The following is a 16,777-nucleotide window of genomic DNA, read 5'->3' on the forward strand; positions in this document are numbered from 1 at the left end:
ACAGGGGAGCACATCCTGCACCAGCAGCAAATGTCAGAGGGTTGAACAGAAGGCCAGCAACAAGGAGACATCCATGAAGAGTAAAGCTTGAGTAAAGCCTGCTCCAGCTGCCCAACAGCACAGAGACCCCTCTGGGATGGATGGGTTTGTACCACCCTCCTCACCTGTGCCAGGGAGCTGCTCAGGGAAATTCCCCTGTGAGCCCCAAAGCTGCATCCTGCCAGAGCAGCTGCTGGGGCCACTCACTGCTCATGTGCAGTTCTGCTTGTTCTTGTATTAAACCCAACACCCCCCTATCATTTGATATTTTGATATAATATTAAGCAAAGACTCTGAAAACAAGGCTGGCCCTGCTCTGGCATGCCTGTGCACATGTGTGCACACATCAAGGGCAGGAGGAAGTGTGTGAACACCACGTGTTGTGGGCAGAAGCCTGGAGAGAAGGGAGGGAAGTTGAAGGCAGATGCAGGAGTGGACAGCATGCCATGGGACTCTCATTTCTGCTAATCCCTCTCTTTTCCTTTCCTTAAGTAACAGTCTTGTGCAATAGCTGCGCAGGGCAGGTCCATGCAGAAGTCAGGATTAACAGAAGCGGGGTCTCGGAAGTCTGCAGGAAACAGCAATTTAGGAATTTCCCTGCCACACACGAGCTCATTCCTGAACAGCACTGCTGGCACAGCCCCAGTGTGAAAAGCAGCCTTGGTTTTCTGCTGCCTGGTCATCAAAAACCCATCCTTGCTAAAACCACAGAGGCAGTTTAACAGAGCTGGAGACAACACCCCTGGGGCATGGGCACACATGCAGAATCAGCCAGACCTCGCTGGGCACACCACTGCACTCATTAATGTCCCCGAGGATGCCACAAGGAATTACCTGGACACTGTCACACAGGGAGAGTCCTGGCCCAAGGAGTGGTTGCTGCCATGCCAGAGGGGACACCTGCCTTGACACCTGCAGGGTGGGGAATGCTGACTGTCCCTCCAGCAGGGGTAGGGAAGCTGGCAGTGCCATGACAGCAGCACACACACCCCCACTCCATGACACGGATAGAGGCAGCCCTGCAAAGAAAGCAACTCTGCTTTCTGGATTGGACAAAGAGACACCCTTGACTGCAACCTCCCAGGACTCTGCAGCCATCCTATGATGAGTATAACAAACAATATGCTCCTCAGCAAAGAAAGGAAAAATGAAAACTGATCAACAACTCAATCTTTTACAGAGTGCTTCCATTTTTTTTTTTTTCCTAGAGAAATTATGTAAGAACTATTGAGTTCAATGTCAGTGCAATGATATTCTGGTACTGTGCAATCTCTTGGGAAAAAGACATTATCAGAAAGATTCAGGAATAGCAACTTCTTTTACTAAGTCCAGAATTTTATAGGTGGACCCCTTAAAAAGTCAACAGGATGATAATGCTGTAATTTCTACCTTTTGGAAATCATGTATCAGAGAAGCCATATGATGTGACCAAAAAATCCCTACCAAAATTATGTTCAGCACAACACAGAATTAAATCTGAAAGCTTGAAGCCCAAGCCTTAAACACTGGAATCTCCTTTTTCCCTCACTTAAATAATACCATTACTATGTCTAACATGATGAGAAAGTTCAAACTGGTAATAACTGATTAATTAGTAGAATTAAGTGTGAAACTGTTAAATTCTCATGATTTCTCTTCATGTCTGACCTTCTATGATTTAAAATACCTTTAAATATTTTTAAATAATGCTGTTTTTCAAACGTGAATTCTGAGACTCTGTTTCCAGGAATGCAAGTCACACTGAGAAACAAAAGACAGGTCACGAAATAAAAATCCAAAAGGAGAGAAATCTACTGTAATCCTCCAAAATAAAGATGTTTAGCAACATAGTTTTCAACATAAAATATGAGAAATGCTATCTCATGTAACCTTCATGTTGCCAAGAATTTGAATCATATGACACACACACACCAAGCTGATTTTCTCTCAGGAATAATAAAATCTTTCTTGTTATTGGACAGTATTTGCAAACCTCTGAATTCTGAGAACTGACTGATAGGTTTGCAAACTTTATCTGGTGGCAAAATACAATACAAAAGTTACTTGCCTTGGAAAAATAAATTTAATATTATTTATAGAATGCCACTGGTTTTAATTTTGCTCATCAAAGTTTCTTTCACAACCGACTGCATAGCAAGTGCTACAAAGAGGCCCTTATTACACTTAAGTGATAGAGAAGAATCACAAGCAAAGTTCTAGAGGCAAAATAAATCAGTATTATCTTCCATCTGCTTCTGGCCAACGTTGGAGAACAGATGATGGCCCAGATGTGCCTTTGCTGTAACTTAATACAGGTTACATTTTTAATTTTGTCCTGGCTGCTACTAAGTTGTGTTTCATAATCTACACTACAAGTATACTTCTAGAATATTCAGTGTAATCCATTTCAAAGATAAACACCAGGTTGTTGCCACTATGGAAAGCTACAGTGATCCATCAGAAACGACCTAAAGCACTAAAACAATGACTAATTAGTTTACAATTAAAGATATTCTCCCGGTTACAGTGGTACAACTCGTGTCTACTGACACAGATGTGACACTGGAGCAGACCCTAAGCCAGCACTGGTGACTGTGCAACTGTCACATTAAATCACATCACAAGAAAACCTCACTCCTTCCCCGCAGCTTAAGACCAGAATTTGGAGTATTTACATATTTATCAGTTTTATGCACAATTTTTCCACTCAAACCACATTTAGATTAAGAATCCAGATGTCTGGGGCAGATGTGTTTTCCAATTTGACTCACATTTGCCAAACAAAAGCATTAATATGCAGTTAGGCAATATTACTGACCAACATCTTAGAGAGGCAGTGTTGTACTGCAGCATCCTGGAGCTCTTCCTTTGAAACAAAAAAGTTTTATCTGCTCCAACAAAGGTGTCTCACAGTCCTGCATTAACTGAAGGGAAACTTTCCCCAGAAATAAATTTTCTTAGGAAGACTTATTGTTACTGTTAAATATTTTATGCAAATTGCTTTGAATGTCTTTTTAATATGAAAATTGTTTCAGGTTATCAAATACCATCCCCACAGTGTATTCAGGACTATTCTTGATTTTACTACCATTTAATTTATCAAATTAAGTGCAACTACATTTCAAAATACAGTGTTCACTTGTTGCTGCCAGAGGAAAGCTAGAGAGACAAATGAAATTCTGGGCAAGTTATGACTGCAATAAATGAAGGGAGAAATTTGCAAATTGAGCCTTGAGATGCTTTCTGCCACAAATTCTGAGCAAGTATTAAAAGTACAATGTGTTGTTGGAAACATAATTACATAGAAGTGTTTCCCTGCTAAAAAAAAAGGCTTTTTAGTTGCAAAAAAAGTTAAGTATTTATTTCTGAGATGTCAGCAAATGTTATTATAGAAAATTAAAACAGAAAGAAAAATGCTTGAAATAGCAATTTATGTGGAACTGCAAATTTTTCTGAGGTAACCACAGCAAAGGAAAACAAGTATGACTGAAATAGTGTTTAGAGCTATAATTTCACATTTTTGTCTGCAATAGTATCTGTTTGAATAAACTGAATTGTCAATCAACAATATATTAAGCTTTCACAACACTGCAGGTGTTTTTTAACAGCTGTTTAGTCATACAACATATGGAACGGAACATAATGCTCCTGCTCCTCCATCAAAGGTATTCATCACTCTGGTAAGACAGGCTGATTTAAATGTTTGCCACAGTAGATGATTTGTCAGGGGAAAAAGTCTTACTCAGGGCATGACAACAAAGTTTTCAGCAAGTGGTCAGTGACACCTCCTAGCAGAGATAAAATAAAGTAACTGGGGATTTAATTGGCCTCATCAGAAGATGCCTGCTTTAATCCATAACCATTACAATCTCTATGTAGTTTTGATTTTCCTACTACTAAACTCTATCAGAAATACTTCTCTCATTTCTATTTTAGCAGTAGTAATTGTCAATACTTCTCAGACACAGAAGAGCATATGTAACACTTGAGTACTGACTTGCTGCATCATACCTCACTTTAACTTTATTTGAAAGGCTCTTACAGTCCACCATAGGTACTAAAGAAAAAAAGGCAGATGAACACAAAGCTCTAAAGTAGTATTCCACAAATCATAAGCCTATTAAAATCTGCAGGTTCTACCTGTTATCAGCTGAAAGAACAACAGTTTCAAACAATGCTCCTGTTGGACTGAGAGAACTCAAGCTGACAACCACCAGAGATGTGGCAAATCCAAGTTTTGCCATCTCTAGAGAAATTGGTAAAATATCACCCTCACTTCCTCCCAGGTGCCAAATGGCTAGATCAGATCCTTGGGGAAATACAGCCTATGGAACTGCTCACTAAAATCAAACAGCCATTCACTTGAAGCAATAGTAGGAGTTTTTATTCCAGTTCTTTAATCTCTGAAGTCCTCTGGTAGCAGACATACATGAGACCAGGAAAAATACACATGGTGGGATTACCACAAGCACTTTGTTAACACACTTCTCTTCATGCACAGAACAAGTATACAAAAGCTCTGAGAAAGTATCTGACCTTTATTTTTGTGGACTCTAGTAAAAACCAGAAAATAGATTCTATTAAATGAAAAAACCTGCCACTAGACAATCAGAAAAATCTTGACTAGCTATGGAGGGCTCTGCATTAGACTTGCAGAGTGCAATCTTCCTGATTTTGTAACACCTGGCACTTCACAGCAAGACAAAGAATTCAGTCCAAAAGACTTCCCAGAAATTGCCAACCTGCATCTCTTGAAACTGTTCATTTTTCGTGGTTTTTTTAACAGACACTGTTTAAATCACTTGGTCCTACGACCTGCAGCTAACAGAATTCATGAATCTACAGCAAAATGTTGACTTGCTGAGTTTGCAACAATTCCCCTTATCATCAACACAGGTTTGTTGGCTGGAGAGCATCAGATTGCCACCTGGATGAGCAGGTGAAACTGGAGTGTCCCAGGGCAAGCCATGGGACTGGAGCTGGCTGCACACAGGTCCCCACTCACCCAGTGTGCCCAGCAGGGAGCCAGGGCTCTGCCACCCTGCCAGGGCATGCCCTTCCCCTCCTCTCAGCTGGTGGATCACCCTCTCCATGCTCCAGCCTCAGCAGGATTTCAGTTTGCATCTTGCAGAAGCCAATGGGAATGTGCAATATCATTAACAGAAAATCCTGGTGGTAAGACTGAGGCAGTTTCTACAATTCCAGCAGTTCAGTGAGGTCTGAAAGCCCTACTGCAACCTAACTCTGCCCAAAAACCCCATCAATAATTAATGTGGTATTTCCCTAAAGCTTCACTACATCTCCAGTTAAGACCACGTTTCTTAAATTACATTTTTGTGTCTTTTAACAGACACTGCTTAAATTACTTGGTCTTATGACCTGCAGCTAACAGAATTCATGTGTCTACAGCTAAATGCTGACTGTGTCCTACTGCAGCAAGGGCAAACTCATTTAAGTTCTTGATAACGTGCTTTTTTCTTGAATTGATACAGGGAAGCTCCAAAATGTCACAATTTACAAATTGTTTCAAATAACACACGAGCAAAGTGCACAGACAAATTATAAATCATGTTTTTATCTTAATAAATAACTTCTTATGTCATAAAAGTAGATGTGAAAAATACTTGCTTACAACTCACTGCCCAGTGTCAGGAGTTCAGATGTTTCCATGTTGGCCGTGCTTACTTCTGAGAAACAAAAACTTTCATTTCATGTTTTCAAAGATATGAAAACACTGTTGGGGGGGCCGAAAAACTGTTCCTCCTTATTTGATCTCTTTCCCTTGTATGATTTGAATTATATTTGCTAGTTTTATTGGAGAAAAATAAGCGTAATTTTTATTGAAGAAAAACGAACCTATTTAAATTTCAGTAACTCTTCAGACACATTCATTTCCTTGAACTTGAGCTCCTTCTTAGACCTTCAAATCACTGAGGTGGGAAAAAAGCTTTTCTTCCAGAGCAAAACTGGCTTTTAGTATTTTATTAAAAGGGGATGTCAGTATTTTTTTCCTCAGAAAAGCAAATTTCATTTGATTCTGCTATCATTTTTCTGAGATACAGAAATTAAGGAGATTTGCATTTTGTTCCTATTGTTTAAAAACATCTGGATGTTTTTTTAATCAAGGAATGATCGAAAAAGTGCAAGCAAAACCTGTGACACATCTAGACAATCCTGCTTTCTGGTTTGAAAGAAAATTTCTAATTCTGGAATACACAGCAGGTGCAATATTCCATTAGTCATTATTTTGGACAGAGAAATAGAGTTTCACAGATGCATTCAATTCTTCTTCCAACTCTAAGGTTAAATTTAGGGCTTGGAAAAGGTGAAGAACTGTGTCAAAAAGCAGATTCTAGGTGCTGTGTAATTTTAAACAGTCAGCTTCCTTTTTCATCTGGTGACTGCAGGTAGTTTTGCTTTTAAGACCACGGCTCAGACAAAGATGAACTTCTTTCACAACAGAAGAAAAATACCTTGCTCTGAACAAACAAGAAATGTAACAGAAAGCAAAACTCACATTTGATGGTGACCTGAGGTAGCATTTGCTCAGTCAATGTTAATTTATTTCTACACTTCAGTGAAAGTGGCATTTAGCACTCACCTTTTAAAAAATGTGGGTCAACCTTTTATAAATTGTTGCAGAATAATTTCAGTGGGTTTTAGGTTAGAGGAGAGTGGGATTAAAATACTAAGGCCTCCATCAAGTCCTTCATTTGATACAATAACTTAGAGTCAACAAAAGATAACTTATAACCAATTGTGACCACATTACAAATTAATAAAAATACTACTACATTCTCAGACAAGAAACATGTAAGAAAACATGTAAGTCTATAAAATATTTCAGATGATGAATTGAGAACAAGTGAAGGTAAAACAGACCAAATATTGAAATGAAAGTCAAAAGAAGTCACCCACATATTTTGCTTTCATAGGCAGCTGCCACTATATGTTGATGTTCATTCAGCACATAATAATTTGTCAGTAGAATTAACTTTGGAGATGAACTGCAAACACTTGCAGTGAGTTTCTGACAAACTGTGACAAGCAGAACTGCCACCATGAGCCACAGAAGCAGAAAGTATGCTTTCTTAAACTCTGTTTAAACAAGGAGGACAGACTTCTGGGATTTTTAAGTGAGCAGTGGTTGATACACATTTTAGGAACTCTGAGTTGAAAATGACCTGGAAAAGGCAAGACCCACTCATTTAAAAAAAAGCACTTCAAGTTAAATCATTTCAGTATCTACCAAAACTAAATTGTATCTATATTATTAATAATGGGAACAGTTTTCTTTCTCCCTGCCATATCAGGCAGATCTGTACAGACCTGAGTGTTTTATTCTTTCAACAACAAAGTATCTTCAATCCACCATCAAGTAGTATCTGCTACATCACCACAGGACACGGTCAAGTAATTTAATTATTTTGCTTCTCCACAACCCTCTAAGGAATTTTGCTTATCCTAATCCTAAACAAGAGAAAGACAACCAAGGCCAAAGCCCTGCCATACTGTACCTGCAAAGCACAGTTCATCATTCTCACAATGTAGTCAAACTGCTGGTGGTCCAGGATTGCTCGGTTTTCCTTGACGTGCTGGCCCAGCTCCTGGGTCAGGCAGTGCCGAGCTGCCTTGCCCTTCAGGGCTCTCAGGGCTGCAGGCAGGGTCTGCAGAGAACAACATCTCACTCTATGGAAATGGAAATGGCACTACTCATACTGAATAGCATTCATTTTTTACTAAGAAACTGCACTAGAAAACAACTCTAGAAATGATCCATTAGCTTGACTATCAAACTTTCATATAATGGGTGATTTAGCCTGAGTTACCAAGTACTAAATTTTTCTCTTCTTTTTCCCAAATGCATTAAACAGCATTTCTCACCTACATCTGTAAATAGAAATCCTTTATTGTGGACAGGCTAGATGTGAAATCAGAAATGGATTATTGTAGATGAAAGCTAGTGCTCTGCTCTGTACAGGCAGGCCAGGACTGGAGTTTGGCTGTCAAGGCTGAGCAACATGTTTTGGGATAAGCAAGGAATGACAAATGGGTTTAGAAGTGGCATAGCTCTCATAGCAGTGAGGCCACTAGATTGTCATGCAGTTTATCCTAAACTGCATGACACCAAAATATTTTTACCAAAGTTTTAAAGATGCAGCAAATGCAACAACAGTGATTACCAGCTGTGGCCCTTTAGGCTGGAGGTAACAGGTAAGTAAGAAAAGGCAGACTACTGGCTAAGGAAAAATTTAACATATAGAGGGACAAAAAACCCACTGAATTTCCCAAGTGCCTGGAAGTTGAATGAGGTTAAAAACTACTGTGCTCTGCTTGGATGAAAACTCTTTTTTTAAAGAGTTACACACTTGACTAGGACTTTTCCCATGTGCATTTTGACATCATAACTAATTCAAGCAAAGCTCATTTTCTATCTTGATCTGCACAGTGTCAGAGATGTACAGGTGATACTTTCCCTGAGAAATAAAAAAAAACCTTAAAATAACTCTACAGTCATTTTCATATGTAGAATTAGATTTGATTGTAAGTTTGAGTGATTGTTCTACAATCAATAACAGAACACTCTATGGACAGAATCTACAAAACCTGGCAACTTCTTAATGAAGAGAAAATAAAAATGTCAAGGATAACAACTCACTAGCACACTTCAGTGAAGGCAGACATGCCAAATATTTATATTAATCTCTGAGTTCTATCAAATTACTGGTTTTTAAAACCAGCAAAAATTGACTGCACTGAAAATTTCCAAAGAGCATTGGCTGTTAAACACCAAAGCACATATGTATGCCTTTTGTTTGCATTCCTTCTAATTAATGCTGCTAGACCAATATACACCACTTCTTTTTTAAAAAAAAAAAGTTATGTGGACAATGCTACTTATAACAGTAATAACTTTTGCAAAAAGGGTTTTCAACTCACCCACGTAGGATTAGAAACAGGTTTTCAAATGCATTAGCCTCACATTACACACAATATTGTATTTAGACGATGGTTTTTATTGCTCAGTTCATTCATTTAAATGGCCAAAATAATCCTTAGCATTTGTAACAAGACTTCAAAATGTACTTTGTGATTAGGCCAGTCTCCATTTGCTCATTAACAAAACAGAGAGTAATTTGGGAGAATTAAAATTTCATTTTATTACCTTTTCAGTCTCCAGAAATTTGTTTTCAAAAATGAACGAGATGCAGTTTCTAACAACTTCCAGCCTTTGAGCACTGTTGAAAACTGTGTTTCCTTTTTCCATTATGGAAACTAACAAAGAAAAAGAAGAATATACATCTGTGAAATGTCTGCAATAACCACAAAGAATACCACAAATTTCTTTAAAAAATAATTACTGTGTCCTCCCTTTTATTCTGTTAAGTAAATGCCATTTCTAGGCAGATGGGAACACAAGATCCCAAATCTCTGGTTTTCCTATTCCATCTGAAAAGGAGAGTGCTCTAAATTGTAACTGGATTAGTTGATTCTTTTAACTGTTTGGTCTTGTTTTCTCATACAGGCACAAAGAGATTATAACCTCTAACATACTGATTAAATACATAAACAAACATAAATTAATAATAAATGTGTGTGTTCTGCAGTGAGTTACATAGCCTTGCATATTTTGTAGCAATAGATAACTATTTTTAGATGGCCATGACAAGAATTCTGCAACATGGAATAAAACCTGACAAACCTGTTCTCTTATCTAGATTTCAAATTGTTGAGATCTTATTTTCTTAATGCAATGTTTCGCCCCGATTTTTCAACAAAATTCAGAAAGCAAGAACTAACATTCTCTTTTTCTCTATAATATCAAATAAATGGTATCTAAATTCAGGATATGCCTTTCTAGTAGATAATAAAGAGCTACTTATATCCAAGGATTCTGAGATACAGTTTAGCAGGGAGTGTAAGTGTAAAAGCTGTTCTTCAGAAAAAAAAACCAGCAATCCCCCTGCTTTGACACAGAAATTAACTTATTAAAAAACCCCTTCTCTTGCAACTAGCCTTTTGAAGAAACACAACAGGACACAACCACATATCCTTGAAATTTTCTCTAAGTACCAGATTCAATGATACAGTCAACAGCAAAGGCAGGTGAAGAGAGTTCATCCTCTTCTTGCATAAACTCAAAGAGAAACAGGCCTGGGCAGGGCCTCAAGGGGCCATCTAGTTCACCCTGCTGTCCCTAGACAGGATCAACTCTATTTATGTTATTTCTCATGTTTGTCTAATATGTTCCCAATGTTCTGTGATAAGAGAGACTCCATGGCTGCACAAGAAATCCACTCAACTGCCTCACCATCCTCATTTTACCATGTCTTGCTGACAAATAACTCTATTTTTGTGCTGCAATTAAACCCATTATTTCTTATCATTACAGATTATTCCCCTTCTTTTTCTCACTGTCTCTTGTATAATTGAAGCCTGCTATTATGTGTCCCCTCAGTCTCCTAGTTTTCAGTCTAAACAACTCCCCATCTTTCCTTGTAGGTCACATTCTCTGGACCACTGGTCATTCCTGTTGCTTTCTTATGGACTCCCTCCAACAGAACCAAAAATGGAGACAGTCTTCCAGTGTCCAAACATGGACAAACATCCAGCTGAGGTCTTACTGAGCACAATGAAAAGATTTCTCCATGGGGTTCACTGACTGCACTCCTGTTTATACATCCTACTAAGATGTTTGGCTTTTTTGCAGTAGCTTGATATAGTTGGGTCATGTTTGCCCTACAGTCATTAAAGTTCCCAAATTAATTTCTGAAGAGCTGCTGCCTAGTCAGGCGAGCCTGCCTATGCAATGCCATACCTTATTTGAAGAAAAGCAGTAGAGAAGGATTCAACGGAATCTTGTGGATAGATATCTAATTTTTAAAGATGGATTTGAATTCTTAGCCCATCCTTCAAAAGTTTTGCAAGCTCTTCATGTGCAAGTTTACTAACCATACTGGTTTATGCCACCATTCACATCAATGAGTATGACTACGAGTAATAAAACTTTCTGGCATTAAAATTAAAATGGCAGGTCTACAATGTCCACATCTGCTCTTTATGCTAAAATATAGGTATATTTATTTTGAGACAGATGCTAGCTTTGCTCTTTGCCTTTTTCCAGTAATTTACATGTCTTTCACTGGTATCAAAGGAGGAAGTCAAAAAACGTTCAAAGCTTGGTTCAGCCAGTGCTACAAGTGACCTATGGTGATATTTAGCAGGCCTGGCTGAATAGACAGTATCTAGTTTAATTGTTCAACTCAAAAATCTAATTCAGATCAAATCCACTTTTGTTGTTATCCTGACTTTCTGGATGTCTGACTTCTCAGTAAAGGCAGATAAAAAAGGGCTTTCAAAACTGCAAAGGCAAACACTGGAGCCTACGCACCAGAGTTTGCCACGATCACTAAAAACACAATATTAACACAAAATTGGGAGCAACACATTGCAGAACGAACATACCCACAGGGGGACCTGCTGGAACCACGCACTTCTTGTCCCCACGGGTGGCAGGGGGGGCTCCCTGGCTCCTGGCCAGCCCCTCCTGGAGCAGCTGGTGCACGCGGCCCTCGTTGATGCGCGGGAAGGGCAGGACGTGCACGCGCAGGTGAGAGCCCTCCGTGGGCCGCGGCACCTTCTGGAACGCCATGTGGGGATTGGGGTTCTCCTGCAGGGCAAGAGCAAAAGGGCACACACCAAATCAATCAGGCAGTGTCACCATCTGCCTCATGGAATTTTGCTGTTGTTTGGAGAGTCTCCCATACCCAAAGGATGAAGTCAAAATATCTTAACCCGAAGGTTAATTAAAATATTAAGTCAAATATTTAATGCAGATGATTAATAAAATGTTTCATATTCATATCGCCCTTGACTCATTAACTTTAATATTTCCCACATTCTTAAAGGCTTTTATAAAATTATTTTTGTCAATGTGCAAAATTCAAAACAAGTGCAAAGGAAAATTCCTGCTTAACTTAGGCTGATTTGAGGCAAACTAACTAATTAAGGACTTGAATATAAACTGGTGTGACAGTCAAGCTCTTCATTAGAGAAACCATCTACCACCATGCACAGGATCACAGCTCACATTTCCAGGGCTGCAGTAATCAAACAAAATGGGTTATTTTCATCTCTTCATTCATTTATTCTGAGGTTACCATTAATCACATCTGAATTTGCTGCTGTCCAATTTGACTCTATGCTGTTACTCATTACTGGCTACATACCACTGCCAAAGAGTGCTATCCATCAATGAGGGCTCTCTTGTAAATGCACAATAAGTTTGGAAGAAAACTTGTAAACAGGAGCTTAATACTGTTGTTTACAGGAGCAAAAGGCAACAAGGAGATCAAGTGCATCAACTTGAGAAACAGCAGACAAAACAGAACAGCTACTTAGCCACATGCATTCTCTGCAAAGGAAAATTTTATGGAACAAGCCAAAAATTCAGGGGCATGAGAGCAGCAGATGCGAGGGGAAGCAAGGAAGACAAAGGGAACACAGAGTCATGAGGGGGTAACAGAAGGCAGAGGGCAGAACACTCCAGAAAAGGAGAGTAACTGCTCCAAAATCCATTTCAGTGAGAGGAAAAATTCAGAGGAAATACACAGGAAAAGTTACTTTTATCTTGGACATCACAAATGTCATGTCAGGTGTACATGCTATTGGGATATTAAAAGTCTAATCCTTGGATTGCCCGCCTGTGCCAGCAAGACTCTTGCAAACATTATCTCTCCCTAAGAGAGACCTTGTCTCTCCCTGGTATCTAAACTATCACAGCTACAATATTGTGATCATTAAAACTGTGAAACTAGATGTCAAAATACATCGAGCAGTCTGTTTAAAATCAGGAAGCTCTAGGCACAGCTTAAGCAGTGTTACTCATCACCTTTATTTAGCCAAAGACAGGTGCATGCACAGCTCCCACAGATCTGACTTCTCAATGCACAAAGTCATAGATTTAGTGAATATCATCAGTGTGTGCTCCTGTGAAGTCACTGACTTAGTGGTAGTGAAGGAGCAGGTCAGTCACAATGATATAAATAAATATCATCATCAGAAAAGACACACAGGACAGAAAAGAAAACCCAGAGCGTAGCAGCATTTGGTAATTCTTGTGGGTTTTTTTCTCCAGAACTGTAGATGTAAACCACAGTTCCGGGGAAGTGGGATGTAGAAAAGAAAAGGTGACGAAGGTGTCAGCTGATGGTGTAACAGATAATGCTCTCTGGAGTCTGAATAACCACAGAAGTGTGAGGGGGAGGGAGATCAGTCTATGCCAAAAAAGCCCACAAACCTCAAAGCAAACAAAAAAATCTAAAGCCTACAAACAAAAAAACCCCATCCCAGAACCAGATAATGGAATGGTAAGAGACTTTATAAAAGCATTAGGTAAAATAAACATGATATGAAGGCAAAAATTAAACTGGAAATGGAATTGTACAAGAAACAGGCTGTAAAAAATGAAATAATGCCTGCTGAGCATGCAAACCAGGCTGACTGGGTCAGGAAAGAAATGCTGAAAGCACACATTATGCCACATTGTATGACATTATAAATGTGTAATTTTCATATGGAAAACTGTTAAGAGGCAAGAAAAGAGATGTATTTGGCATAGATGGGTTGTAGCAGGGAAAACAGCAGTTTATAGACCTTATGTAAATACACACTAAAAATAGATAAGTAGTTGTACCTATATTTAAATCACTATTAGCATTAATAAACCAATGGTATTATATTGAATTTCCTTCGCATGTACAAATTTAATGATCTTTAAATTTTGCCATAATGCAGATGATGACTTCCACAAGCAGTCACTTCCATTTTCTGGACACTGGATTCATCTGAGAAATCAGACTTTTCAATGTTACCATCTCAACTCTCCAGATGCAGCAGGTACAGTCAACTTACATTTTTGAAGAGCTGTTCTGCAAGTTCTCTAACGTGCTTTATCATTTTTGGTGGGTTGCCCTCTTCAGCTTTAATTCTTTCAACTTCAAAGGCCACCAACTTTTTTTAAAAGAAGAAAGAATAAAAATGTTGATAATTCAACAAAAAAATCATTTCCTATTTAAGTTATGAAATGTTAATCTGAAACTGAAACCAAAGAAAGAAAGCTGAACACTGAAGAATGTGTGAGGCCACGTTGCTCTGGAACATGAGACATTTTCAGTTCCATGTGCAGCATTTGTTACCAGACAAAGTCCTACATACCTAAACCAATCCTTTCACATTTCTACACCTCAATCCAAATTTCTTACAGGTACTACTACTACAACACAGAATTAATATCACACTCTATTTTTACTCTAGATTCAACTCAAAACTAACACAGTAAAATGACAGCATTGCTTTTTAAAATAAATTTTTTTTTGTCTCAGTTTACATTGTTGGGTATTATTTAATGTAATATTTCTCTATGAGGTTGTTAACATTTCAGAGAATATAATTAAATTATTGAAAATAATTCTGTACTAGCACATGCAATGTATTTTGAAGCTACAGATCTGACAACAGGAACAGCATTACCTAAGTTTATACAATTATTTAATTTCATACATATGAGGGGGCATAATTTTATGGAAGTTATATAGAAATATCTCCTTAGCAGAAAATAAGAGTTGAGATGATTAGTATAAACTTGATATAATAAACATTGGGGATTCAGAAGCATTCCAGTAGTTTTTCCCATGCTGAAATATCACAGTAAATTGCAATTTACTTGGGAATACAGAAACAGTTTTCACCTCATCAAAAAGATCACAGGTTCTGAAGGGAGGACCTCTCTCTGACACAAAGCCAGCAAATGCCATTCCATTGAGGACTTTGGTCAGAAAGTCATTCTCAATTAAGCCTCGCTGGCCCAAGAAGGCTGCCTGCAACAAAGGCAGAAAAAAATTTCACCTTTTTTAATTAGCACCAAACTTGCAATTACAAGCAACTGTTACATATTAGTTAAACATTTTCACCAGCCTATCAGCTTATACTAGTAAGTGGTACTTTCTAATTAAATTTTTTACTACACATAGTATCTTTTTATACCCAAATTCAGAACTGGAAATTTGATGCACACATTTTTCAAATCTCACAGGTAATAAAAGAGAAAACTAGTACCTTCAAGCAATGTGTTATTACATACGGAGGTTTTCAAAATTCCACAGTAATTCCTCAAATGTTTATTTGTATTAAATTTCAATGTTAACTTTGTTGTACATTTCTGTCCTGTCCCTGCAATTAGTCCCACTAAAACACACTGATACTGTGCTATGCCAAAACAATGTGCTTATCACGTGGAGATAATTTTATTTACATTTTTAAACTTCACCACTTGTTCAAAAGGCAGGCTTGTGGGAACAACATGGCACAAAGGAACACCATAAACACACAGAACTGCTCCTCCTTTACCTTGTGGAAGTGAATGACAGGTTCAGCATGAATTCTGATCAGCTGAAGACACGACCTGTATCCTTGGAAGAGCTGTGCAAAGAGCCTGAGGAAGATTGCTCGCACTTCTTTGTCCTGCAAGCAGTAATTGAATATACTGTCAAAATGTCCTAGTATCCTGAATTTCTCCACACTTTGTAGGAATCCATACGAGAAATGCCTACAGCTCCATGAGTGCAGCAGTGCAGCACATGAAGCAGAGATATTTGTACAGGGGTAAGGTTGTCTCATAGCATGGCTGGGGCTGGAAGGGACCTTAAAGGCCACCAGGTTGCCCTGCCTGTCCCCAGCTGGCCATGGCAGATGGTGTGCACAGCCACCCTCCAGCCCTGCTGGTCTTTGCTGTGCCTGCAGCACAGGCTCTGGGCAAAGCCAGGGGGGCTGAGGGATGGTCATGTCCTGAACCACACAAATGAGTTGCCATGAGAGAAACCTGATGTGAAATAAAGGAAAAAGGCTATTTTAGCCTGGCTTCATTCCCTAAAATAAGTGTGGCTTTGAAGCACTATGCAGGCAGTGTCTTCTGGGTGGGCAGGGGCAGCAGGGAAGAACAGGAGCCTGAGGTGGCACAGCTGCTGCTGCTGCTCCTGGAGGAGCCAGGCTTGGAGCATCCCACCCCAGCCTGCAGCTGCAGCTGTGCCAGACTGCTCCAGGTCAGCCCAGCCACCTGTCTGGGACTCTTCCAACTCACATCTTCACCTGCCAACTTTCTGCCACCAAAACAAGCCAGAGTTACTTAAAAAAAGTTTAAAATAGTAGGGCTTTAAAGTCCTGGATTATTTATTTAAGAGAGTGCTTACACACACACCACCAGATTAATGGAAATGATGTGAGCAACTGGGGCAGTGACATCTCTACCTGGCCCAGATGCCACTAAAGACTGACACCAAATCCTGGGCCACCCTATTATTTTATCCTAGCAGGCATCTCAAAAAATCTGATGTCCCAAAAATTCCTTTATTACCTCAGGTTTTATGGTGTTATATTACAAACTCTAATTTTAAATGTTACGCACAATATTTACTATCAGATAACCAGCTGATCAGTTAAGTAACAGCCAAATTAAGTAAATTACAGCCTGAATTTATTTTTGAAGAGAAAAGAAATATATAAGATTATATAAAGCTGGAATATATTACTGGAGTATTTTACTAGATGTCTGTTTATTCTGCACTGGAACATGAGCCATTTTGCTCTATTTTTAACTTAAATTTTGTATGGCTCACTTTACTGACAGATATGCTCATTTTCTGCTGCTGTCTAGGATTTTAACAGGGTACATTTGTACCCTGACTTTTTTGACTACTTGAAA

The 16,777-nt window shown here is 38.8% G+C and overlaps 1 protein-coding gene across 7 annotated transcripts in view; it reads right to left on the reverse strand.

Annotated features, from left to right (window-relative positions):
* Positions 1-16,777, reverse strand: part of SBF2 (SET binding factor 2) — a 232,280-nt gene that overhangs the window by 78,888 nt on the left and 136,615 nt on the right. For all 7 annotated transcript variants that reach the window (XM_041415221.1, XM_041415217.1, XM_041415218.1 and 4 more), the window contains exons 11-16: positions 15,427-15,540; positions 14,769-14,897; positions 13,933-14,031; positions 11,485-11,689; positions 9,185-9,294; positions 7,536-7,685 (exon numbers count right to left, since the gene is read on the reverse strand). In XM_041415221.1, coding sequence (XP_041271155.1) covers positions 7,536-7,685; positions 9,185-9,294; positions 11,485-11,689; positions 13,933-14,031; positions 14,769-14,897; positions 15,427-15,540 — 807 coding nt within the window. The remainder of the gene's footprint in view (positions 1-7,535; positions 7,686-9,184; positions 9,295-11,484; positions 11,690-13,932; positions 14,032-14,768; positions 14,898-15,426; positions 15,541-16,777) is intronic.

Source organism: Onychostruthus taczanowskii, unplaced genomic scaffold, assembly GCF_017590055.1.
Source record: "Onychostruthus taczanowskii isolate IOZ18803 unplaced genomic scaffold, ASM1759005v1 scaffold49, whole genome shotgun sequence".
Taxonomy (NCBI): domain Eukaryota; kingdom Metazoa; phylum Chordata; class Aves; order Passeriformes; family Passeridae; genus Onychostruthus; species Onychostruthus taczanowskii.